This window comes from Trachemys scripta, chromosome 6 (assembly GCF_013100865.1).
Source record: "Trachemys scripta elegans isolate TJP31775 chromosome 6, CAS_Tse_1.0, whole genome shotgun sequence".
NCBI classification, from domain to species: Eukaryota; Metazoa; Chordata; order Testudines; family Emydidae; genus Trachemys; species Trachemys scripta.
The window spans coordinates 27,110,264-27,137,334 of record NC_048303.1 but is presented as its reverse complement, the minus strand read 5'-3'; the positions used below and the strand labels follow the sequence as shown (position 1 = coordinate 27,137,334).

Genomic DNA, 27,071 nt, shown 5'->3' with positions numbered 1-27,071 from the left:
GACAAGCGGCGGGTGAGGGAGGGGGGCTGAGTAGGTGAGCGAGCGGGCAGTGGCAGGAAATGAGTAGGCGATCCGGGAGGGTGGAGGGCTGAGGAGGCGAGTGAGCGGGCAGTGGCGGGGGGTGAGCAGGCGAGCCGGGGCAAGGGAGCTGAGGAGGCGAGTGGTGAGTCGGTTGCTGACCTGTTCTACTGATCTGGTCTTGCTTCCATCCCCTCTCCCAGGGCCAGCTCCAGGCACCAGCAAAACAAGCAGGTGCTTGGGGCGGCACATTTCTAGGGGTGGCATTCTGGCGCCGGCCATCATAGATGCCGACTCCGGGGCATGGGAAAAAAGTGCCCTCGCTGCCCCAGCTCGCCGCCTCCACCTGCTCCCCTGAGCGTGCAGCCACCGCTCCGCTTCTTCTCCCTCCCTACCAGGCTTGCTGTGCGCGAAACAGCTGTTTTGCGCAGCAAGGCTGGGAGGGAGGAGAAGCCAAGCGGCGGGGCGCTCGGGGGAGGCGGCGGAGGTGAGCTGGAGCGGGGAGTGGTTCCTCTACCCCCCTCCCCGTTACTTCTTGCACCCTCCCCCCACCTTAGCTCACCTCCGCTCTGCCTACTCCCCTGAATGCGCCGCTGCTCCGCTTCTCCCCCCTCCCTCCCAGGCTTGCCACGTGCGAAACCGCTATTTCGCACAGCAAGGCTGGGAGGGAGGAGAAGCCGAGCGATGGGCGCTCGGGGGAGGCGGTGGTGGTGGAGCGGAGGTGAGCTGGAGTGGGGAGCGGTTCCTCTAACCCCCCCATTACTTCCTGCGCCCCCCCACCCTAGCTCACCTCTGCTCCGCTTCCTCCCCTGAATGCGCTGCTGCTCCGCTTCTCCACTCTCCCTCGCCTGAGAGGGACGGGGGAGAAGCAGAGCGGCGGCATGCCCGGGGGAGCAGGCGGAGTGGAGGTGAGCTAGGGCGGGACGTCACGGGGGGCCCGTAGGAAGCAATGGGGGTGAGAAATGCAGCACGTCAGGGGAGGAGGCGGTGCTGGGGATTTGGGGAAGGGGTGGAGTTGGGGTGGGGCCGGGGGCATGAGAAAGAAAGGGGAGGCGGCCAAAAATTTTTTTGCTTGGGGCGGCAAAAATCCTAGAGCTGGCCCTGCCCTCTCCAAGCGTTGCAGCTGTCCAGAGGTGCCTGCCTTCCACGCCTTCCTCATTCACACCTCATTCATTCAACAGGGCAATCGATTACAAAGTGGGGGGGAAGATCTTATTCTACTTTTAGCAAAAAGACATTTTTCTTTTACCTTAATTATACTGCCTTAGGGGTCGCTATAACATATTACCGAGGTTCAATACTGCTGTTTCGGTGGGGCAGCGCTGGGGAAGAGGGTTTAATTCCGTGGAGCAGATGGCGCGCGGGGAGGGGGTGGTTCGGCGGCGCTGGGGAGGTTGTTTCTGTGGGGTGGGCGGTGCTGGGGGGTGTGTGTTGTGTTTCGGGGGGGTTGGGTGGCGCTGGGGGGGGGATTGGCGGCGCTTGGGGGGTTTTGGCCCACAGTTGTTTTCTTTGGAGTAATATGGCCCTCGCCGCTTTACGAGTTGTGCAGGCCTGCTATAAATGAAAGATTAGAGAGGGAAATTCTCAATTCTTTCAGTTTGTGTACTTTGTGTATTTGACTGTACTCTTTGGATGTCCGTTTCCCTGTTTGTTTGTGTGGGACTTTCATATCACAGAAAAGGCAGAACACTTTTGATTTTTAAATAGAAAAATATTGTAAAATCACAAAATTGTCAGAGGATACTTAACTCATTATTTGAAACTGGGACGTGGACAACCTGAAATCTAGTCAAACGGTTTAAATAGAATTTATTTTAGATCTTACTTTAATGGACACTTGTCATCTGTACATCCACTTACTTTTTAAAATCTGCTTTGTATATGTGAATCACTAAATACTAATTGTTTTAAAAACCTAGTTTTTTTTTTTTTTTTTTTTTTTAAAGAATCTATTTGCTATCCTGAGCTTTTTTCCCCTCAAACAGGAATATTCTGAAAATAAGTCTTTTCTTAACTATTTCCAGTAAATGGCAAACTTCACTAATAGTGACAGGTTTCAGAGTAGCAGCCGTGTTAGTCTGTATCTGCAAAAAGAACAGGAGTACTTGTGGCACCTTAGAGACTAACAGATTTATTTGAGCATATGTTAGTCTCTAAGGTGCCACAAGTACTCCTGTTCTTTTCACCAATAGTATATGTCAGTGCAGAAAGGATAATATTTGCATGTACAATACTCTAGCTTGTACTATCATTCCTGTTTACAACTAGAGTACTCTGCTTGAACCTACTTTTGGAATGATTATACTTTATTTATTTTTAAATTTCCTTGCTGTTAGTTTGTAGTCTAGTAAAAGAGTATTTGTTTTTTTTTTTCAAATTCCAACTCTGACAGTCATTATATATTATGAAAATTCAACACCCAGTATTACAATAGTTAATGAAAAACAGTATGCTTATGAAAGGATTGTGACAAGAACAATTCTTTCATTAGCTGAAGTATAGAGGAACTATATTGAGACTTTTCACCTCAAGATTTGAGTAATGAAAAGTACCTCCACTAATGAAGAAAGGAATAAAGAATAACATCCTCTGACACCGGTCAGATGTCATATTGTTAATTTCTTTCTTCAACATAAATCTGTAGGATCTAATAGTACACTTGAAGTCAGTGGTCACTTTACCATTAACTTCAGCAGTAGCATGATAATGTATTTTCTTCTCTATTAGAAGTGGGCACTCCTGAAGTACCTAAAAGTATCTAAGAAAACCTTTTACTCATTCTTGAGAGGGAGAAATGAATAAAGATAATAGGAAAAACAGTTTTTATTTGCACTTCTATGGGAAACAAATGGTTTCTGTTCACTTTATATTTCATCTGTAAACATCCGAGAAGCATTTTTACCTTGTCATGATGGTGTTGGTCGCCAACTGTATTTTTCCTTTCCACAGGCTGCTCTGACTCTTCCGCAAAGACCACTTCTTCATTGTTCTACTGTGATTCCTGTTGTGGCTGTGACATTAAAGTTTATTATGCACCTTTTCAGGCTGAAGGACTCATGGTGCTTTCTTCCCTGGATGTTGTGTATATCCTGGACTTCTCACCATGTCCGTGATGGAATTCGTCATGGCCTCTGGATCTGTCCATTTGGAAAAACTGCTCCCTTGCCATACTGGTTTTATGTGGCAATCACAGCATCTTTACCTCATCTGTGTTCATTTGTTATGTATTTAACAGGTACTGGAGAACTAATGTCTATAAAACATGGAATTCACATTGATGTCTAAGGATGATAGTCCTTGAAAGTCACTTGTTTTGAAGATTATAGTGAAGTTGATCCCTGTGCATTCCTCATGATTTCTAATTTAGGCAATTTGAAGCCATTTATAATTCCAGAATTGATTATTTGTGGCTACAGAAATCTGTTGTCTGAATGATGTTGATGTAATTTCCAGGCATCCTCTTTATGACATCTGTAGCCTTCAATGTCAGTTCTGTAATAGCTAATTAATATATAAAATTCAGTCATTCCTAAATATTTAAATTTCCTCCTCCTCCTATTATCTCTGCTATAATAGTGCCATTCCTCTGGTCACCCTCCACTTAGGGAAATATATTCTCCCTTTGAGCACCCACTTTTTTTCCTATAATTAACATTTGCACAGTACTTTGAAGATGCAAAGCACTACAAAAGTGCTAAGTATTAGAATTCAGTGCTGTATATCCCTTCTGAGAAATATCTAACAGCTGTTTTTGTAACTTGTTAGTTTACCCCATTTGAGTCTAACTTCTTGTACTCAAATGGCTGGAAAAATAATGCTGCTTGTTTTTTCAGGATGTGCTACTGATTGTCTTGGGAACACTTAACAGTGACTGCTATTTAGTAAAATGTATTCCAAGCACTGCTCTTGCATAGTTGCCTGATACTCAATTTCCAAAAACCTCTTATCTGGGATTTTTGTTTAGAAAAGAGAAAACAATTAGTTTAGGAGGATTGTGTCTGTGAAATTACAGAAGGTTTGCATTATTTAATACTAATAAATATTTATTTTATCTAATATTTAAACAATTGTGTTAAAGGCTTATTTGCTGCAGGAAAGTTTAAAGAATAAGCTTTAAAGAATTTTCAGTTAAATCCTAAGAAAATTGAAACGACTCCAGAAATATAGCTATTGTATTAAGAGTTTACTACTGTATCTATTACCTGTTACTGTGAAGCTTTTTTTAGCTGCAGCAGCTTCTACTAAATATAATATTGTTCCTCTACTTAAAAACAAAAGCACCTCATTATACTGAAATGTTATTTTATGCTGGTAAAATCCAACTTTGTGCGTGTGGCAAATTCATGAAAATGGCAGGAATGTGCACCATGAGCTTATTCAAAGTAACCTTTTTCATTCTGTAGAAATCTCTCAGAAAATCCCCAAAATAGAACTCTGTGTGTTAGGTTTTAGTGGGTAGCATTATAAGTTGTGAAATATTTTGCTTCAACCTCTTCCTTAAAAACTCTTAAAACAACAAATTCCAATTTATTTATAGGTGTAAAGAGCCAGATTCTTGGCTGGTGTAAGCTAGTGACTTCAGTGGAGCTATGCCAACTTACACCACCTGAAGATCTAGCCTGAGATGTTGTTTTTATGGAAGAGAAACTGCAGAGTTGGATTTGTTTAAAATAATCGGAACGATCAGTAAAGAACAACTTCTGTATTTTCTGCATTTTAGAGCTCCCTAAATTTACCTCTGCTATTGCTGACTCATGGGGGCTGCATAGACCTTCTGTGCTATGCAGCTGTGCATACTGCACCCTATTCTGAAAAGTTACTTCCCGCCAATCTTCTCTCAGAAGCAGAAGACTCAGCACCACTTGAGTATAATATGGTAATTAGGCTTGTGAGAAGAATGTTGAGGCAGTTAGTCTGCTTAGCATGAAACCTAAAAGTCTTAAAGTTCCCTCCTTGGAAAGAAAATTTGAGGGAGCAGTATGGCATGAAAAGAGGAAGCTTCTTTAGGAGTGCTTTGCACAGCATGTGAATCTTTCCCTTTTATGTGCAACAAATGCTGCAATGGACAGTGGGTATCAAAGTCGGGGAGGCTGAGCTTCCGCAAACAGCCTTGCGTGGCCCTGCCCAGGCTCCACCTCCAGGTCCCCTCCTGCTTCCTGGCGCTGCGCTGCGGTGGGCTCTTCCCCTGTGGCCGGGGCCCCAGGCTGGGACTAATGGGGGCTGGCCTGCAGCCAGGGACTCCACCTGGCGCTCCGGGCCTGGGGAGTGGGGCTGGGAGCTGGTGGGCAGGGCCTCAGGCAGAAGGGGTGGGCGGGGCTGGGGGCTAGCCTCCCTAAGCCCGGGGTTCACCCACTGCCCAGGAATGCAGCCCAGAATGCAACACCACACGCATTTCAAATTGTATAGTGCCTTTTTTTTATTAAAACAATAAATAAAATCCCTACCCTATTCGGAGAATAAAAGTCTGTTTTCTCCTCTTAACGTTTATTTAAAAATATAGGCTACCAAATGTTTAGTTATTAAAACCCGTGCATGAAGAAAATCCATATAGGAAAGTTTGTTCTGTTCTTGTTTCATAGTACAGTATTATCTGTAATTTATTTTTATTCAAAGACTATTATGATAAAACTGAAATGAAACTCTCACAAATGGGGGAAAGGGGACTAAAGATTCTTAAAGATAATTAAATTTTCAGGTTGTAATCACAGCATTTTTGTACCAGATACATTTCTGCCAATTTTCCTTAAGACTAGTACTATAAAAAAAGTTTGGTTCTTCCTTGAGAAATGTTCCTATGAGTGCTCCACTCCTGGTGCACATGTGCCCAATACATCCTTGATTGGAGATTTTCATTAGCAGTGTTCACTTGGCCTGCACATGTGCTGTTGGTATCCTTTGCCTTGCACTGAGGCTATATCAGGCTGTGTGGGTGAACCTCCCCCTCGGTTCCTTCTCAACCACCTCAGCTTGAGACGGAGCTAGCATGTTTATTTCTCGCCTACTTTGGGCATTTATGGAGCTTCTCTTTAGCTTAGTTAACTGGTTTGTTAGTTGTAGTTAGCTTAGTGTTTAAAACAAAACAACACTCTCCTTTTGGTTAGGAATACTTGTTCTGTTCCCGTCAGGGAAATTCTCCCTGTGAGGCACGTGCCTGGTTCACTGGAGTTTAAATGCTGCCTCTTGTGTAAAGAGGCCGTCCCAGCTGGTGACAGGCTTTCACTGCCTGGGCAAGTCCTACATGCCGCAGAAGTGCAACTTCCATCTAGCCCTGAAATCTAGGGTTTGGAATAACTAAGAAATCAAACTTCAACTCCTCATGATTAAGTGTTCCCTCTGCCCTCCTTTGGAACCAGGTCAGGACCCCTCTGAATATCAGTCTCCAGGAGTTTCTAGTGTCCCATCCACCTTGGTGCAATATTTTCCTAGCAAGAAGAAATGCTCAGAGCCCTCCTCCCAAATCCTCTCAGAAGAGGAGATCTAGTTCCTCTCCCAGGGATTCTCCTTCAAAAAGACCTCTGTCTCCAGCCAGATCTACAGCCTCGAAAAGGTCTTCCTTGAGGCTCAATACTGTAGAGAGGAAAGGTCCCTCTCAGGGGGATGTTGGAAAACACAGCTCTAAGGCTAAACAGGGCTCTAGGAAGATCCTGGCACCCTTGGCTGGGGACAGCACCGAACATAGAAGATCTATACTGTCAACTCTGACTCATCTCTCAATGCCCTTACCAAGTGTTTCAATATCATGTAAGCCTCCAACCTCTTCGAAGCCAGCTTGAAAGCACCTTATGCTTCTGGTACCATTGGACAAAGACAAACAGCACCACTGAGTACCACAGGACTTCAGATATTAGAGAGACTTGGCAGTGACTGTTCAACCAGAGTCTCCATTGCTGGTAGGTAGTGAACATCTTTTGCTACCTAGAACCTCTTGGTCTCTGGATCTTTTTGCATCCCCGGTTCCATTGCCACCCTTTTCTGTAGGAATTCCCCCATTAGAAAAAGAGGATGTTGATGATGACCTACCCACTGCTGCTTCCATTTCAGTGCAGGGTTCTCCAGTACACCCTTACGCTAACCCCTTCTCCCGAAGGGGCAGGGAAGATACTCTGGGATCTCATCATTCCTGGTGAGAGCAACCCTGGATGCCAAACCCTCCCCTGTATGGCCATGCTGGGACCCCTATTATCACCTGTTTTCTAGGGCCTGATCTTATCCCGTTGGGATGATAGGGAGAACTAAGCTTCCCCCCAGCAACAGAGGAAACATTTGAGGAGGAGGAGGCCAGAGTGGACAAAGAAGCCATGTCTCAAACCACCATCTCATCCTCTTTGCCAGATGAGGCCCTGATGCTTCCTCTTCCTTCAATAGCCAATCCAGGACCTTGTTAAGTGGGTGGCAGACTCTCTGCAGATACCCCTTGAGGAGGTTGGAGAACCCCCACAAGCTGTTGGACATTCTACATTCCAACACCATCTAGAGTTAACCTCTCTATTAATGAGATTCTACTGGAACATGCTATCTGGCAAACCCTGGGTACATTGCACCCACTTGTAAGAGGTCCCACAAAAAATAGTCTATCCCCACCAAGAACTCTGAATTCCTCATCTCCCACTCACCTCCCAATTCTCCAGTTGTCGATGCGGTTACCGAGTGGGGCAAACAACGCCATTATAAAGTCATTCTATATGACAGAGACCAAAACCACCTGGACCTCCTGGGAAGGAAGGCTTACTCATTGGCTATGCTGCAATTACTAATTACAAATTACTAAGCATTGATGGGCAAGTACAACTTCACCAGCTACATGAAATATGGGTCATTTATTGAACATCTTCCTCTAGATCAAAGGGAACAATTTGAGGCCAGTATTGCTGAGGGACAGTTATTGGGAAGAACACTGCTGCAGGCAGCACTCAATACTGCAGACACCAAAGCTTATTCTGTTTCTTGGCGGTGGTGAGTTGGGCTTCCTGGCTACAGTCGTCTGGCTTCCCAGTCAAGGATCTCCCATTTGATGGATGGAAGTTGTTTTCAGAGAACACAGATGAGTCGTTACATATTTTCCAGGGTTACATTACACTTGTTAGGCATCTGTACTCCTGCAAACCAATTTAAGTTCAGCAGATCACAAATGATACTAAGATCCCACCCTGTACAACTCTCCAGATTCCAGAGACCCGCAGAACCTCAGGAAGAAAGGCAGGTTCCAGAGGAAGAGACAGTATAATCCATCTGACATGGCTTCATAACAAGTGTCATCATTAAAGCATTAGTTTTGATGGGACAGTTGAAGGTTCGAATTCCCTCCCTCATTAGCCTGCCAGTTTCATTGTTTTGCTCATCTTCCCCCATTTGGAAACACACTCCCGTTTCCAGCCTGCCTGGGACTGTATCACCTCAGACAAATGGGTGCTGGAAGTAATATCATCGGGCTACACCATCCACATTACCTTCCTTCCTTCCTCCCTCCTCATTCCCCTTCCCCGTCCCTTTTCAGGGACCCCTCTCACAAGCCCCTGCTAAGGCAGAAAATAAACTCTTCTGTAAGGTGCAATAGAACTGGTACCTGCTCAGTACAGGGGAAAGGTTTTCTATTCAGACTATTTCCTTATATCAAAGAAGAATGGAGGGTGGCAACCAATTCTAGATGTCTAAACAAATTTATGAAATCCCAGAGGTTCAGGCAGGTGACCCTGGTGGCTAAAATTCCATCTCTAGATTCAGGGGATTGTTATTTGGCTCTCAACCTCCAGGACGTACTTCCATATAGCAATGCACCCATCTCACAAGAGATTCCTCCAATTAGAGTAGACCAGGATCATTTTCAGTATTGTGTGCTCCTTGTTCTCAGCTCCGAGAATGTTTTTGAAGGTTCTATCGGTAGTGGCTGCGTATCTATGTCGTCAGGCTATTGTGATATTCTCTTAACTTGAGGATAGGCTACTCAAGTCTCAATCTTACCAACAGGTGTCCATATTCCACAAAGATAGGGTGTCCTTATGGCCACATCCCAGATTTCTCCCTAAAGTAACTTCCAAATTTCACCTGAATCAGACCATATACATGCCAGTTTTCTTTCCAAAACTGCATACTTCTAACCAGGAGACTGTTCTCCCCACTGTAGATGAGAGGAGGACATTATCCCTCTATCTGGAGAGAACTAAGCTATTTTGTAAATCCAATAGACAGTTTGTTTTGATTGCAGGCAGGTCAAAGGGCTCTGCTATTTCTACCCAGGGGCTCTCTAAATGGATTTCTGAGTGTATTATAGTTTCCTATCAGGTTGTCGATGTTTCATCAGCTTTTTGGTGCACTCGACTAGAGCGTGATCTACATCTATGGCTTTCCTTAGAAATGTTCCATTTCAGAAATCTGCAGAGTTACTACATGGTCTTTACTACATACCTTCTCTAGACACTGCCCTGGTCAATGTCTCCAGATACGATGCTGCAGTTGGCAATGCAGTTCTCTCTTCTATGATGGACTCCATTCCAAAGTCCCCCTCCTACTGGGGACACTACTCAGGAGTCACCAAGAATGGAGCACTCATAGGGACACTACTCGAAGGTTACTCACCTGTGCAGTAACTGTGGTTCTTCTAGATGTGTGTTCCTGCAAGTGCTTCAGTACCTACCCTCTTTCCCCTCTTCTTTGGAATTTCCTCCGAGATTCAATAGTGCAGAAGGAACTAAGAGAGTGGTTTCCCGTACGGCCTTGGTGCAAGGCAAAAGGATACCACTGGTGCATGTGTGGGCTGAATGGACACTGCTAATGAAAATCTCCAATCAAGGCACATGCACCAAGAGTGGAACACCCATAGGGTGAGTAACCTCTTCTCACCTCTTGGAAATTGGCCATCCTGATTATCACTACAAAAGGTTTTTTTCTCCTGCTGATAATAGCCCACCTTAACTGATTACTCTCGTTATAGTTAGTATGACAACACCCATTTTTTTCATGTCCCCTGTGTGTGTGTGTGTGTGTGTGTATATATATATATAAATATCTTCCTACTGTATTTTCCACTGCATGCATCCGATGAAGTGGGTTTTAGCCCACGAAAGCTTATGCTCAAATAAATTTGTTAGTCTCTAAGGTGCCACAAGTATTCCTCGTTCTCTTCTTCTGTGTTAAACTGCTAGAGAGAGAAATCACTTAACAATGTCATTTTAGTTTTAACCATGGACATCTTAAATGTTTAAAAAATGGTGAACTTGTTTTCACAGCTGCAAAAGTGCATTAAGCGACATAAATATCTGTCACATGTGACTCTTTCTAGTCTCCCTGTCCCCAGGAATTTTAAAAAATTTAAATATGTTATATGTACATATCACTATCTCTTTGTATTAGCAAAGGTAAAGTCAGAAAAGCTCTCCTTTCACTTGGACATGGAAAGTGATGGGGATTGTGGTTGTTTTTAGACCCAGCAAGAGTTTGTTTCACAGTTCCTAAGAAAGATCTATCTCCTGCACAAACAGACTTTTCCTTTGTGGTAGATAAATCCGTTTTGCTGAGGAAAAGAGTTGTCAATCATGCTTCTTATTTGGAGCTATAGGCAACAATTTAGGTAACTTGGACTCAGGCCATTGCAAGCTTTGAAGATAAGAATCAATCCCTTGAATTTGACATTGTATTCTATGGGTAGACAATGTAGAGAGAAGAGGACAGGTTTGTGCTTGTGGTATGCCAGGCTGCTAAGAAGGTAGGATGTCACCTTCAATTCTGTACTAGTTGTCATTTCTTGAGGGCTGACTGCTTTATGTGCAGGTAGATTGCAGTGATGTAGTCCAGCCAGATGGTGACAAAGGCCTTTCTGACTGCATTAACTATTTGAAAGTGTTTCACTCTATAAGTAACTTAATGTATTTGAATGCAGTGTTGTTGTAGCCTTGTCAGTCCCAGAATATTAGAGAGACAAGGTGGGTGACGTAATTAATGTATTTGAAATTTACTGCACTCTTTACAGTAAAAGTAAGTATAAATGTGTAGAGTGCACCAGTCTTAAACTCACTGAAAATAGTATAGCAAATGCAGAATAATAGCTTGATTTAAAATGGGGGATACTTACCACTAAGGTTTTCCCAGGTGTTAGTCTAACAGTTACGTTAGTGTACAAAGAATCATCACAGGTTATCATAAATGCTAAAATTCCTGGTTGTATTTTTCAAGTGCAGAAATATTTATTTCCCCCCAGATAAACTGTTTTGGGGGGTATATGCTGTTTCTCTATTTTGGTAACTTGCTCTTTTGTTTAAATATATATTCAGTTTTACAACTATTTAAAAAAAATGCAACAAAACTGTGTAAATAGGACATAACAATTGTTTTACTTATCCAATGGCCTTATTAGAAAATAAGACAGATATCCCCACAAAAATCACATGGCTACTCTATTTTAAAATGCAATTGATTATTTTTTTATGGGTTCTGGTACAATTTTTGCTTTAAAGAACTTTAATACTGATTGTGCCTTAAATTAATCTGTGATAAATTATGACAGTTCACTGATCATTGCCTTTCCCAAAGCTGTGTCTTCATGTACTGAGTTAAATTGAATTAAGTATATTGTTAACTATCCAGGCTCAGGCATTCATCAGTTATTGAAATAACATTCCCTTTGACGATGAAAAAGCTACTTCGTGTTCTTACCTGGAAACAAAAAAGCGGTTGAGGAGAGGGGAACCATGTGTTAAAATACTTTTAAAGAGAATTTAATTGTGTTGAAATTGTCAAGGTTAGAGCCAAGGCCGTCCTTAGGCGTATGCGGCTGCATAGGGCACCTGAAAATTTGGGGCATCCCTGGGATCCTAGTGTCCACCCTCCCGCCTCTTCTTATCCCTGTTCTGACCCTTCCTGCAGGCTCCCACCACAGCTGGCTGCTGCAGCCAGGTGAGTCTTCCTCCGGAGGGGATCTAGTACTTAGGTCTGGCAGGCTGGAGGCTTTTTCACTCTTATTAGCACATCATTGAAACTGTTAAAGAGCCATTCAAGTGGTAATGAAGCCATTTAACAGGCATTTGTCAACCCCAAGCTATATCCTATCAGTTTCTGAATTTACTGACAAAAGCAGTTGTGCATTATTATAATATTGACTCAGAACATGTTAGTCTACAGGACCTTAGTTTAAAATTTGCTTTAAAAATATTTCATTAGTGTGTTGCTGAAGATTATAAAATCACATTTCTAAAAAAAACCTTGCATAGATCTTTAGATGCACAATCTGAGTATTCATCTTTAGCATTAAATGCTTGGATCTTCAGACATACCGTTTTTAAAATAAATCCTTAAAAAGTCCACCCTTATCTAAAATACACATGCGAGCCTGGGCTGCCATCAGGCATAGGGGCACCAGTTTAATAATAGTGCATAGGGCCCCATAAATCCTAAGGACGGCCCTGGTTGGAGCTTGTAAATGTGCATTTGCATTGTAATCATTCCCTGAAATAAAAATGAAATTATGAGCAACATAAATACATCAAAGAGAGCCTTCAGTTATCAGCAGCTAATAGAATCAGCCTAAAATTCTCCTTTTTATGTAAATTATACTCACCATAAGCCAAATTCTATTCTGTTAGTAAAAAGAAGAACAGGAGTACTTGTGGCACCTTAGAGACTAACAAATTTATTAGAGCATAAGCTTTCGTGGACTACAGCCCGAAGACTATGCATCCGAAGAAGTGGGCTGTAGTCNGTTTCAGAGTAACAGCCGTGTTAGTCTGTATCCGCAAAAAGAAGAACAGGAGTACTTGTGGCACCTTAGAGACTAACAAATTTATTAGAGCATAAGCTTTCGTGGACTACAGCCCGAAGACTATGCATCCGAAGAAGTGGGCTGTAGTCCACGAAAGCTTATGCTCTAATAAATTTGTTAGTCTCTAAGGTGCCACAAGTACTCCTGTTCTTCTTTTTGCGGATACAGACTAACACGGCTGTTACTCTGAAACTATTCTGTTAGTATTACCTTACTTGGAATTTACACCTGTGCAGCAGAGAGTAGAATTTGGTTTTAAGGGCACCATCTTGCTCCCTTTTTTCAGGCAAAACTTGAATTGAAAACAGTCAGTATGAGTTTTAGAGAGACAGAGTAGATGAGGTAATATCTTTTATTGGACCAGCTTCTGCTGGTGAGAAAGAGAAGCTTTTGAGCTACACATAGCTCTTCTTAAGATCTGGGTAAAATATTCCCAGCATCTCAGCAAAATGCAAGGTGGAACAGATTGTTTAGCATAAGTAGTTAGGGTATATTGTAAGGGACCATTGAAGGTAGAGTTTTGTCAGGTTAAAATGTGCTGAATCAATCTCTTAAATGTGTTGCATCTTTTCCCATTCACTTTATCACCATCCTAATGGCATTTACAGAATCCTGTTGTTTGCATTCTTTAAGTGGAGGAAATCTGTAATTATAGGATTTTCTTTAAGTATTACACTGGTATCTGTTAACTGTTGTCAACTTTGGTTTTAAGTCCTCTAAATTGTCCAAAAGAGTGAATACTGTACTGCAAGACAGTTTTATTTTACTTGTAACACTATTGAAACATTAAAGATGTTTGACAAAAGTAATGATGATTGTGCTTGCTTATTACACTCAGCCCTCTTGTATTTCTTGGAGGCTTGATACTCAAGTTATCACTTTCCATCTGTTTTCTTTATGCATACATACATTATATTTTTAATTGACTATGTACACATCAACTACACTACATGTACTTTCGGGGTGTGGATTAACTTGTCAGACCTGGGCTCATCTGATGTCACGGTTTCTCCTCAAAGGACCAGGACACCTTGTGACACTCCTCTGCAAACTATTAGTTTTCTTTTTACAATGCTTACAAGAAATTATCAATGAGTCTTAAGGAGATTTTTGAGGCCCTCATACAAATTGTGGTGGAGGCATTTCAAGCATAAGGGGTAATTAAAAAGTCCAAAGTTGTTTGTATGAGGTGTGGCTAAGTGGCAGTTGAAACTGGCATTGGTGGTGGAGCAGAGAAGCAATGCAAGAAGAGACAAGCATGGAAATTCAGGGAAGGGCAAAGTTACAAAGGGCCTTGGAAGTCGGGACAAAAAGCTTTAGGGGTAGGTTGGGTAGAAAGTGGAGGGATTCAGAAGAGGATAGACATGGTCAGAACAAGCAAGAAATATTAATTTGGTAGCTACATCTTATATAGCCTGGGAAGAGTGGGTGTAATGTGAGAGATAGGGAAGCTGTAGATATAGAGGAGATAATCACACTAGTCAAGACAGCAGATAATGAGTAAGCAGTCTGGTTGTGTGAATAGAGAATGTTGTTTGTTACAAATTTTATGCAGGAAGGAACATCAAAATTTGAACACAGCTTGTCTGTGTCAAGGGAGAGGAAAGATTGAAAGATGGATTTTATGTTTTGACTTGAGTGATTGAGATGATGGTAACAGTGACAAAGAATGGGAAGAGTGAACATGGCTTCGAAAGAAAGGTAAGAGTTTCAGTTTTGGCCTTGTTAAACTTCTATTTTAACAGCAAAAATATCCAGATGAAGATATTGGAGAGACAAGTTGAAATGTGGGATTAGATGAAAGGAAACACGTGTATGTAGCACAAGGTAGATCTGTAAAGTATTCATGTAAAGATGTTAGATTACTATTTGATATAATGAATGAATAATACTAAGGTAAGACCTGCTATAGGCTGGGATTTAAAAAAAAAAAAAAAAAAAGTCTTGTGCATTACGATTGGTAATGTGAAACTGTCTATTGACCTCTGTGACACTGGCATACCAAGTACCAGCTCATACCAAGGCCACTGGGCCTCACTGAACATTGACAAATGCATAGCTGGAAAACAGTTTGGCTCACGTGTTAGCATTGTTAAAATAGATATTGTGTTTATAAGAATGTGGTTAGTGTTTATGAAATGATTGCCGGACACTGCATGTAGTAATCTCACTTATATTATTTGTATCCCATGGTATAAAGTTATATTGAGTGTTTGCAGTTTAAACCATTGTAATTGTGTAACTCACCAAACAAGAAAGAAGTATTGGTCTTGCACATGAGAAGGCCCCATTGAAAGCTAATGAGCTATTGTGAAACATGAAAGTACAGACTTTTGATTGCTCCCCTCCCACACACCCACACAGCTATGAAGAGACCTCCAAGTGAACACTCCCATCAGTTTGAACTCTGGGGGAAGGAAATAAAAATGAGTGCTTGAGATGTTCATATTTGCTACTTGGTTGGTGAAATCTAAGTATAGGACTCACAACCAACTTGGGGTTTGTGCCCTATGTGACGTCGTGCAGTCTATATGGTTTTATAAAAACTTGATAATAAGTCAATATAATGTAACTGAGATAGTTTTAGAGACAATACGGTAATAAGTGAATGTAAGTAACTGGGGTATGCCTCATGCAAAAGGTCTCTTGTAAGGTATCATTACAAAGCTTATAATCTACTGAGTATGATCACCTGATTTGTATAAATGTACCACTCTTGTATCTAAAACTAGAAATATAAAATGTAACTCTGAGGGCCTATTGTAATTGTGTAAAGTGTGGACCATTAATGATGATTTGGAATCTTGATGACTCCCATTGTCTGCAGATGGCTGTATTTACCTGTGAGTCTTCCTGTATATGTGTGTGCTGGCAAGTGAGTAATGAAGTCTTGCAGTGACATGTGATCATGTCACCTGAACTGGAATCCATCTTTAACCTGGTGCTTTTCCAGTGAGGGGGGGTGGAAACCCAGAGAGACAAAGAGTTCCCGCCTTATGCAAAAGATATATAAAGGGGGGAAGAGAAGAGAGAGGGAGAGAAGCCATCATGAAGAATCCCCTAGCTACCACCTGAGCTGCAACAAGAGCTGTACCAGGGGAAAGAATTGTGCCCAGGCCTGGAAGGTGTCCAGTCTGAGAAAAAACTTACTGAAGCATCTCTGAGGGTGAGATTATCTGTATTCAGTTTGATTAGACATAGATTTGCGCATTTTATTTTATTTTGCTTGGTGACTTACTTTGTTCTGTCTGTTACTACTTTGAACCACTTAAATCCTACTGTCTGTATTTAATAAAATCACTTTCTATTTAGTAATTCACTCAGAGTATGTATTAATACCTGGGGGAGCAAACAACTGTGCATATCTCTCTATCAGTGTTATAGAGGGCGAACAATTTATGAGTTTGCCCTGCATAAACTTTATGCAGAGTAAAACGGATTTATCTGGGTTTAGACCCCATTGGGAGTTGGGCATCTGAGTGCTAAAGACAAGCACGCTACTGTGAGCTGTTTTCGGGTAAACTTGCAGCTTTGGGACAAGTGATTCAGACCCTGGGTCTGTGTCTGGAGCCAGACGGGAGTGTCTGGCTCAGCAAGACAGGGTGCTGGAGTCCTGAGCTGGCAGGCAAAACAGAAGCAGGGGTAGTCTTTGCACATCGGGTGGCAGCTCCCAAGGGGGTTTCTGTGATCCAACCCGTCACACCCTACTTCCAGAGGCATGCACAGGAATAAAAACTTGGCTGCTTTTGGAGGGGCACTTTCTGTGCCCCCCGCAGCCAGAGGAACTGCCTTTTCCCTCCCACCCATGCCAGAGGAGCTGCCTCTCTTCCCCCCAATCCTCCACTATGGCTGGAGAAGCTGGCTCCTCTCCCCTCCCCTTCCACCCCCGCGCGGCCAGAGTAGCTGATTTAGTCCAGGGCTGGTGGAGCTGTCATTTCCCCCCCGCCCCGAGCCCGGGGCCTGACGAGCTCACTTTCCCTACCCCTGCCCAGAGGAGTTCTGTGCCACCACTGATTGGGGGGCTTCTTTGTGCATGCCCCTGCCTATTTCTCAATAGTCTGCCCCGAGGTTGGCACTCATGCCTGTGAGCCAGTCCAGACAATGTGACAATCTCATTACTCCAAAGAATTAGATATAGCTTTTTTGTATTTTAAGTTGTATCAATATGGGGCCAACAGTGTGTGTGTGGTACTGATACTTAATGTTTTCTCTGCAAAAAGCTGTGGTTGTACTTTGTTGATAGTAGGTACTGGTGCTCCCTCAGGGGCAAGTGGAATATATTTCTTGAAAATGGTGATTACCTGTGCTAATTTGCAGTTAGAATGCAACACTTTTTAAAAGGCTATTTTATTGATGTAGATTAACTTGCATAACCTTGTACCTATAATTATAGTTTGCATCATAAGTCTGAACACTAAATTCAAATATAAGAAATAAGGATTATGTACTCTGTGGTGCTTTAAAGTGACTGCAAATTCAGCAAGAGTCAGTTTGCCTGCATGAGTGGTTTTTTTACCTGTAAAGACGTGCGAGTAGCACTCGTCAAAATGAGAAGTGACAACACTGGCTAAAGCTAGATTGTAGGGTATGATCCAAAGCTCGCTGAAGTCAATGGAAAAACTCCCACAGACTTCTCTGGTCTTTGGATTAGGCCCGCAGTGCAAGTACAGTCAGGGCCAGCTCTACCATTTTTGCCGGCCCTGAGGACAGTAGATCTGCAAATTCTCCCAGTCGAGGGAGACTGCTCTTTGTCTTAATCTCCAGCAGCTCTGCTTTTTCTGCTCTTAGCAGGGCAAAACTGAGCAGTAACTGCCAAATAACTATAGATTGTCAGTTGCTTGTATGAGGTGGACACTATCCAGCAGGAGTTAGGTTGAGACCAGTAGTTCATTTGTGACATGCAAAACTGAGAGGAGACTTAATCTGTTTCATTACACAGCACTCTACAAAAATGGTTAACGGTCAAGAATAAACATACAGACTCCCTACACAGATCCCAAAAATGCCAAGGCTCAGTCAATAAATATTTTTCTTCTCATTTAATATTTCAGCTGTTCCATTAACAGCAGTGGAGAATCAAAATATTGAATTCTCTTTTCAGTCAGCATATTGTTTAATAAAAACTTCATTGGTGTTTTTGTACAGCGCCTAGAAAATTCTGGTAGTCTTATTTTACACGGCTAAATTGCACAGATTATTTTCTGGGAGTACTTATTAGACACTTTGATTTTGTTTGGAGGTGAATACATAGTGATTAGAGTGGTTGAAAAGTTAGAGGGTTTTTTCCACAAAAAGTTTAACTTTTTGAGCAGAAATTCAAATACTGAAATATTTCAATTTGAAAATGGGATCTCATGGGAGCTGTAGTTTGCATGCCTCAAGCTGCTATTCTCCTCTACAGGCCAGTCTCCCAGAACAGACTACATCTCCCATTTTGGAAAAGGAAAGTGGTAGATGTAGTTCAGCCAGGTAGCGTGGCCCATAGAGAATCGAGATGTAACATCACTGAACTACAACTCTCATTAAGCACCATGGTAACATTTCTAAAGCAAAATATTTCAGCTTTTGGCCAAAATATTTTACTTTTTGAGTGATCTTTTTATTTAAAATAAATAATAAATGAAAGTTTTCACGAGGAGTGTCTGCTTTTCATGGAAAATTTTTGCTTTTCCGAAAATTAATTTTTCTGTCTAAAAATAGTTGTTCTTAGAGTGCTTGCTCATGTCAATTCCATGTTAGGTGTGTGTGCCCATGAACATGGCTGCCGGAGATTTTTCTCTTAGTGGTATCCGTAGGTCCGGCTCTGGCACCCCCTAGAACCACACACTCATGCGCAGGTATATGGGATGCCGCCAGGCCCACACCCTCTCAGTTCCTTCTTGCCACCCATGATGGTTGCTGGAACGCCTCTCTCTCTTGCCGCTTGCAAGAGCTCCTAGTGTTTTTTCATTATATAATTAATGTATATAGTTATATTTTAGTGTTAGTAGTTAGATAAGTTAGGATAGTGGTTCCATCAGGGACGTTGTTTCAGGAACAGGGCGTGACACAGTCCCTGGGTTTCAAATTGTGTGCTTCCTGTCAAAAGCCCATGTCAGTGAGCAACCTCCCCTCCCCCCCCCAAGTTACTTAAAGTGCCGGGGGGGAAATGCATGTCAACAAGTGCAAGATCTATAGGCACTTCAGGCAACGCATACAGAGGACGTGGTATTTGCCTAAAAGCCCTGTTAATAGAGGTGGCCCTTAGACTGGCCTTGGAGCCATCCCACTCTAATTCAGTGCCGAGCACTTTGACCCTGGTACAGAGTGCTCCACGAGAACTGGGCTCACCACGACACCATTCACCATCGCTGATGCTGAGAAAGCGACACAGAAGGCAGCGTGCTGAACGAGAGCGCTCCCCCGCGCCTAAGAAAGGGGTGGCAGGTGAAGGACCCGAGCCGGGCCCCTTGCCATCTGCGGAGTATCTCCACTTAAGGCTCCAAGCCCAAAAAGAGAACCACCACCAACTCCTGTTAGCTCCTTCGACGCCGGAGGCATTTTAGGTGGCCAGGGACCTGATAACCCTACTGGTGCCACCCACATCGCAAGACTTCCCTTCGACTTTGGAGTCAGTGAAGGCAGGCCCCTCCAAGGGGAAAACCCCCCATGGCACTGTCGCAATGGTCACTCACCTGCCAGTGGTCCGCATCATTCTGGCACCGGTCTCCTACACCATGACCTCGGTCTCCAACTCTGTGACCTCCCATCCCCAGCTCCTCGTTCCCAGTCACTGGCTCCATGACACGTATTGCTGGCCTCACAATGTTGATTTCTGTCATCGGCACTGGTTGCCAACCTCTCAGCATGGGTCACCGACTCCAGCACTGGTCCCGACTCCTCAATCCCCGACTCCTCAGCACTCTCTACCATCTCAGCACTGATCCCTGCCTCCGTTGTATCGATCCACAAAGCCACATCACAGGACCCCCTTCCCTCCGGCACCACTCCCCAGCTCCCCATCATAGCCAGCAGCGGGAGGCACCAACAGCCCTGCAGCAGTCTCCAAGGGAGGAGTCCTCCCGACCATAGAAGCATTGGTCGCTGTATGCACCGGACTTCGGTGCTGGCCCTGCGGTGGGAGTCTGGCCACCAGGGCAATGACCAGCACATTTGGCAATATTGGAACCTGTGGGGGGTTCCTCTGATGCCAGGGCCTTACTCCCATAGGTCATCAGCAGCCACATCTGAGAAGCAGATCACGGCACCGCCCGCCTGCCCAGATGCAGGAGCCTGACTCCAATGCTGGTACCAAGCTGCAGACCTCGGCTCCAGGGGAAATTACCTTGATTGAAGAGGGGGTTCCAGTCACTCCCCCTGGCGTTACCATTGTCCTCATCATCCCCAGACAAGGCGGTCGCTGGTCCTGCCCACCGGCTCCCACCAGATGACCTTTGGGCTCACTAGGAGTTCCTTAAAAGAGTTGCCTTAAAGTTAGGATTAGAGGCAAAGGAGCTGAAGGAGTCTACAGATAGTCTCTTAGACATGCTGGCGGCTGTGACCACTTCTAAGATTGTGCTGCCAGTTCACGAAGCAGTGCTGAAATTGGTCAAGGCCCTCTGGCAGACCCTATCTTCTCTGTCTCCAAATCGAAAAGGGCAGGAAAAGAAGTATTAAGTCCCGGCCAAAGGTTTTGAGTACTTGTACTCTCACCCACCCCTGGGTCTCTGGTGGTGTCTGCTGAGAATGAGCAGGACAGGCAGAGCGCCATACACAAAAATAAGGATGCAAAGAAGCTTCACTTGTTTGGGAGAAAAATTTATTCAACAGCCAGCCTCCAACTCAGGATCTCCAACCAGCAGGCATTGCTGGGGAGATATAATTATAATATCTGGGACTATGTGGCCAAATTTAAGGATTCCTTGCCTCAGGATTCAAAGCAAGAATTTCTGATCATTATGGAGGAGTTCTAGACAGTAGCCAGAGCCTTTTTCCTGGCCTCACAACGTTGGTCTCCATCTCCTCGGCACCAGTCATCATCATATCGGCACCAGTCAACAGTGGATGCAGTTGATTTGGGGGCCAGGTCAATGGCCTCAGCTGTGTCCATGTGGCACAGTTTGTGGCCGCAGCAATCTATTCAGGACCTACCCTTTTGAGGGCAGTGTTCTGTTTTCAGAGTAGACAGATACCAAGCTGCACGTCCTGAAAGACACCAGGGCTGCCCTGCGGTCCTTAGGCCTGGATACTAGGAGACATTTCCATCCACCACCACTACCTAGATTCTCGGATCCACCACGGCAAGGACCGTATAAGAAAAGAGACAGAGGCTTTAAATTCTGCTGACCTGCTCCATCCTCCTCGAACTCCCAGTTGGGCTCCGCACGACAGCCAGGTGGCCCATGGCAGGCATTTGAAGGGTGCGCCCAAGGACGGTGTACTGGACTTGCCTCAGGATCCCTCCCCCCATTTATTTCTGAACTATTTATCTTCTTCTCTCACTGCATGGCCCCAGGTTACCTCAACTCATTGGATGGTCAACAGCATAACAGCTGGTTACACCCTGCAGTTTTCCTCCATCCCTTCCTCCCACCCCCTTTCCCTGTCCCTCTTCAGGGACCTCTCTCATGAACAACTCCTCATCCAGGAGGTGGAAACCCTCCTACAGGTAGGAGTTGTAGAGGAAGTTCCTCAAGAACTGAGGGGGAAGGGGTTTTACTCCTGATATTTCCTAATCCCAAAGGTCAAAGGGGGCCTCAGGCCCATTCTAGATCTGCGTCGCCTCAACTAATATCTCAAGAAGTTGAAGTTCCGCATGGTCTCCCTGACCTCAGTCATTCCCTCCCTGGATCCAGGAGACTGGTATGCCTCCTTCGACTTAAAGGATGCCTATTTCCATGTTTCTATTTTCTGTGGACACAGAAGATTCCTCCAATTCATGATAGGTCAGCACTATTACCAATTCACGGCACTGCCCTTCGGCCTATCGTCTGCTGGGAGGGTCTTCACAAAGTGCATGGTGGTGGTGGCTGCTTACCTGAGATGTCAAAGCATGCAGATCTGTCCATACTTTGATGACTGGCTTGTCAGAGACAGATCACGAGCCCAGGTCCAGCACAGCCTCTCTTTAGTACGAGGCACCTTTTAAGAGCTGGGCCTGCTTATAAACGAACAGAAATCAACTCTGACCCCAGTTCAGAGAATAGAATTTATAGGACCTGTCATCCCTGACTTGGTGGGCAGACTCACAATCGGTTTTGGAAGGGGTTCCCTTCGTAGCCCCATCCCCATCAGTGACGTTGGTCTCAGACACTTCGGATCTGGGGTGGGGTGCCCATCTTGGCAACCTCAGTATGCAGGGTCTCCGGTCCAAGGAGGATCTCACCCTCTATATAAATGTCGGGGTACTCGGAGTTATACTCTTGGCCTGCCAGGTGTTTCTTCCCTAACTGACAGGCAGAGTGGTGCAGATCTTAATGGACAATACTGCTGCATGTTCTACACCAACAAGCAAGGTGGAGCTTGCTTGTCGGTCCTGTGTCAAGAGACTCTCCAGTTATAGGACTTCTGTGTGCAGCATGCCATTCATCTTGTGCCGTTGCACCTCCCGGGTGCCCAGAATGTGCTAGCAGATCCTTCTCTTCTTGCCACGATTGGTCACTCCACCCAGAGGTTGTAGAGGTGGGGGACTCCCCAGGAGAACCTATTTGCATCCAGACAGACCAGAAAATGTAAGTAATTTTGCTCGATCTGTGGGCTTGCCAGATGTTCCCTGTCCGACTACTATACACCTTCCTGCCAATACCCCTGGTTCGCAAGGTCCTCCTGAAAGTCAAGCAGAACAAGGCAAAGATAATCCTGACAGCTGTGGCATGGCTGCACCAACTCTGGTTCCACGTGCTGCTGGAACTTTCAATAACGACCCTGTTAGTGCTCCCGCTCCGACCAGACTTGCTCTCACGACCAAGGCTGTCTGCTTCACTCAAACCTACTGTCTCTGCACCTGACTCTGTGGCTTCTGTGTGGCTGAACGCAGAGGAATGGGAGGAAGATCTGCTCGGTGTAAGTCCAGCACATCCAGTTGGGTAGCAGGAAGCCCTCCATCAGGGCGACCTACCTATCTAAATGAAAATGCTTCACCTATTGGGCTTCGGGCCACAGTCTTTCTCCCTCCTGGTTCTCGCTATAATCCATCATAGACTACCTGCTTCATCTCAAGCACCAAGGCCTGGCCCTTTTGTCAATCAAGTTCACTTGGCAGCCATCTCGGTCTTCCACCCTCCGGTCCAAGGTAGATCAGTCTTCTCTCATGACATGACGATCAGGCTCCTGAAAGGTCTGGAAAGGCTATACTTGCAAGTTCATGACTCTATCCCTCCTTGGGACCTAAACCTGGTGCTGTCAAGGCTCGCGGGTCCCCCCTTTGAGCTGCTGTTGTCTTGTTCTCTGCTGCTCCTCTCATGGAAGGTCTCCTTCCTGGAGGCAATCACTTCAGCCCGACGGGTCTCCGAGATCAGAGTTTTGATGTCTAAACCCCGTTATACAGTGTTTTACAAGGACCAGGTTCAGCTTTCTTACCTAAGGTGGTGTCAGTTTCACAATAATCAGGACATCTTCCTACCGGTCTTTTTTTCCAAAGCTTCACAAGACTAACGAGGAGTGTCAGTTACATTCTCTGGATGTTATGGGGGCTTTGTCCTTCTACATCAAGAGGGCCAAATCCTTCTGTAGGTTAACGTAGCTCTTCATCATAGTGGCAGATAAGATGAAAAGTCTGCTGATGTCTTCTCAGAGAATCTCCTCGTGGATAACTGCCTGCATCAAGTTCTGCTATGAACAAGCAGGGGTGTCACCACCATGACTGCCCATTCCACTAGAGCACAAGCTTCGTCAGTGGCCTTCCTTGCGCAGGTACTGATCCAGGACATCTGCAGAGCTGCCATTTGGTCTTCGGTCTATACCTTTGCACCCCATTACACCATCATTCAGCAGGCGCACGATGACACCAGCTTCGGTAGAGCAGTATTGCAAATAGTATGTCCTTGAGCTCCAAGCCCACCTCCAGGGATACTGCTTGTGAGTCACCTAACATGGAATTGACATGAACACGCAGTCGAAGAAGAAAAATTGGTTACCTACCTTTCATAGCTGCTGTTCTTTGAGATGTGTTGATCATGTCCATTCCATTACCCACCCTTCTATCCCTCTGTCGGAGTTGACGGCAAGAAGAAACTGAGATGGCATGGGACCAACGGTGCCCCATATATCGGTGCATGAGCACAGAGCTCCAGGGGGCACTGGAGACGGCCCTTTGGATACTACTAAGGGAAAAATCTCCGGCAGCTCTGCACGTGGGCATGCACACACCTAACCTAGAATGGACATGAGCAACACATCTCAAAGAACAGCCATTTTTTCCTAATTGTCACCAGGTGATTGACCCTTTAAGGGGAGATGGGTCCAACCCTACCTGTGACACAGTTAGCTGGCCTCCCCAGCTCTGGACTTTTTCCAATTCTAATATATCTTTTTTGAGATGGAGTGACCAGAACTGCACACGATATTCAAGATGTGGGCATACCATGGATTTATACTGTGGTATTATGATTCTTACTGTCTTATTATATATCCCTTTCCTAATGATTCCTAACATTGTTAGCTTTTTTGATTGCCACTGCATACTGAGCAGATGTTTTGAGAAAACTAACCACAGTGACTCCAAGGTCTCTTTCTTGAGTGCTAACAGCTAATTTAGACCCCATCATTCTGTATATATAGTTGGGATTATGTTTTCCAGTATGCATTACTTTGCACTTATCTGATTTTTATCAACCATTTTGCCACCCAGTCACCCAGTTTTGTGATCAGAATGGAACCTTCTGGCCTTTGAGTCTATGAACCTAAGAAAGATCTTCGGACTATTAAAAGACGCTGTATTGACAATAAATCCTGTGAAAAGGATTTTAACCCAAAGGTCAGTGGGTTTTTTTCCATGTGACTTTTCTGCAGCTGAAGCAATGCCTGAATGGAGTAAGATGAGTGGTCAATTACTATGAAAAACTGATTCTAATATGTATAGATCAATCCTGCTGTGGCTGGATTAAGAGGAAGCAGGTTCTACCTGTTTGTCTCAAACATATTCTGATAAATGCCGCAGGATTTTTTTTTCTTTTAATCAGTTCTTGGTTTAGTTTCATATCCATCTAATAAACTGGGACTCCTTAGTCACCAAGACTGTCTCCTGTGAGTGCATTTTCCCCAGAATTCTTGTACAGTCAGCAGTTAGAGTGTATCTCACTCTGTGCTTTGCTGGATGATTTAGGGACACTCTTTTGCAAAGAAGAAAAATTTCTGACACATTCTTGAAACCATTCTCACAATAGGGTGTCACAGTTATTTAAATATCGCACTAAGCAGATACTGGGCAGCACATCCGTATCTGTTTAAAAAGCATATGCAGTAGGCTATAGGTATACCTTTTCTAGGAAAAGATAAATGATACTAAAAAAGAGGGGTTTCATCCAATCGGGTATTAAGGACAGAGATTCATCTCTTTTTTCTTTGTCCATTTGTTCTACATTCCCAATTTGCTGAAGGGCTTCTTAGTTAGATTGCTTTACCACATAGTGTAAATTGCTTACACTAAAGATTAAAGGTTTCAGATGATCAAGTGCAAAAGCACAGAACAGTTACAGAATCCTTATATGCAAGCTCTGTTAATGAGCTGCTGGCTGGCACTTGATACCCACCACTGCAAGGTAAACAAGGAAGTATCTCGAAAAGGGGAGTGTTTTTGTACTGAAGGGAGAGAGTAGGTTATTTCCCTGGTGACATTTCCTCATTCTGGACAGCTCTGAAGTTCCCCTGCCAAGAATTACTTTATTGATGTCATTGAAGATACCAGTTTAGACAAGAAATCAAAGACTCCCTATTGCTCAGTGACCTGCCTACATGAGAGACCACCTCTCTCCCTGGGTCTGATCTAAAGCCCAGATAAATTAATGGGACTCGTTCCATTCATTTTTAATGGGTTTCAGATCAGACTCCACCCCCTTTGACAAGCTGCCATAGTTGTGGTCTGCAGACTGTTTCTAGTGCTTAGGTGGAGCAAGTTTAGTGCTCAGGTGGTTCTGGTCCCTTTCCAGTCAATGATGCACAGAATATCTGAGTAATTCCTGATATAAACCGGAGTGGACTGTAATTTATGTTAATATTTTACCAAAGTGTTACCTCTAGAGCTATTGAGGCATTATTAGCACTTCTAATGGTCTATTTTGCAGCCTCCCTCACCCCATGACCATCAGAGGATATATTCTTTCATGGCTGTATAGATCTGAGGTGTTTAGTGTTTAATATGTTGTTTTACTTTTGTTTCCCTGGAAGTACCAATAAAAACCAACTTGCATAAAGCTTATCTGCTTTCCTACACATTAATATCAAACCAATTTTGCATTTCACCTTTGTCTGACATCTTTTGCTTAAGGTTGTAAAACATGTAAACTGGTAGTTGTGTAAACTTTACAGCTGGGAAGATACCTTATCATACTGAAGATAAATAATGTGCAATTAATTATCAATACATTTATGTTTAAAGAGATGATAAAATTAATCCCAGTGCCAAGTCCATCACAAAGCCCACTTAAGTTTTGAACAGAAAAAAATTGGTATTTACATGTTATAAGTAACATTTTAAAGTGGATAACTGTATTTAGGTACATGTAATTCTCTGGAAGAGAATGGTAATATATTTGGTTGGCCTCGGGCTATGTACCTGTTTAAAAAGAAAATGTGTTGTATATGTATCTGAAAACAAAGGAAGCCATGCTGGTTTTTGTTTAGCTTCAGGTAAATTGCTAGCAAATGTTAGACCTTTTTTTGCATCCCTTCAGTCTCCCACTGTATCCTGAACAGAAGTTCCCATCTTCTCGCCAGCTGATATGATAGATTTGGATGAAATTATGGAGTAAAGAGTTGTTGAGACACAGTAGTAAATTCATATTCCAATTTGTATGATATGGATTTGCAACACTTCAGAGAGAGCCTGGAAAGAAAATAATACAAAGAGGTATGCATCTATTCCAAAACTCTGAGAAGTAGAAGAAATTATTGTGAAAAAGCCAGTCCTTTGTACCACATAGAGCCGTATAAGGTGTGTGGCAAAATGAATGAATGAAAATCAGCTCAATGTTCATAAATCAGTTGTTTGGTAAGGGCTATGTGAGAAGCATCACATTCCAATGAAGCAGCAATAGCAATCCTACCACATGATTCTATTCCTATTGAAGTCTATTACGTTGGCTACAAATTAATAGGAAAGCATGGTCCA

General features: G+C 43.8%; 1 protein-coding gene across 1 annotated transcript in view; it reads left to right on the top strand.

Moving 5' to 3' along the window:
• TMEM267 (transmembrane protein 267) overlaps nt 1-9,957 on the top strand; it is a 28,026-nt gene extending 18,069 nt beyond the window's left edge. The window contains exon 3 of the mRNA XM_034774344.1: nt 2,968-9,957. Coding sequence (XP_034630235.1) covers nt 2,968-3,303 — 336 coding nt within the window. The 3' untranslated portion in view covers nt 3,304-9,957. The remainder of the gene's footprint in view (nt 1-2,967) is intronic.
• Nucleotides 9,958-27,071: the final 17,114 nt, after the last annotated feature.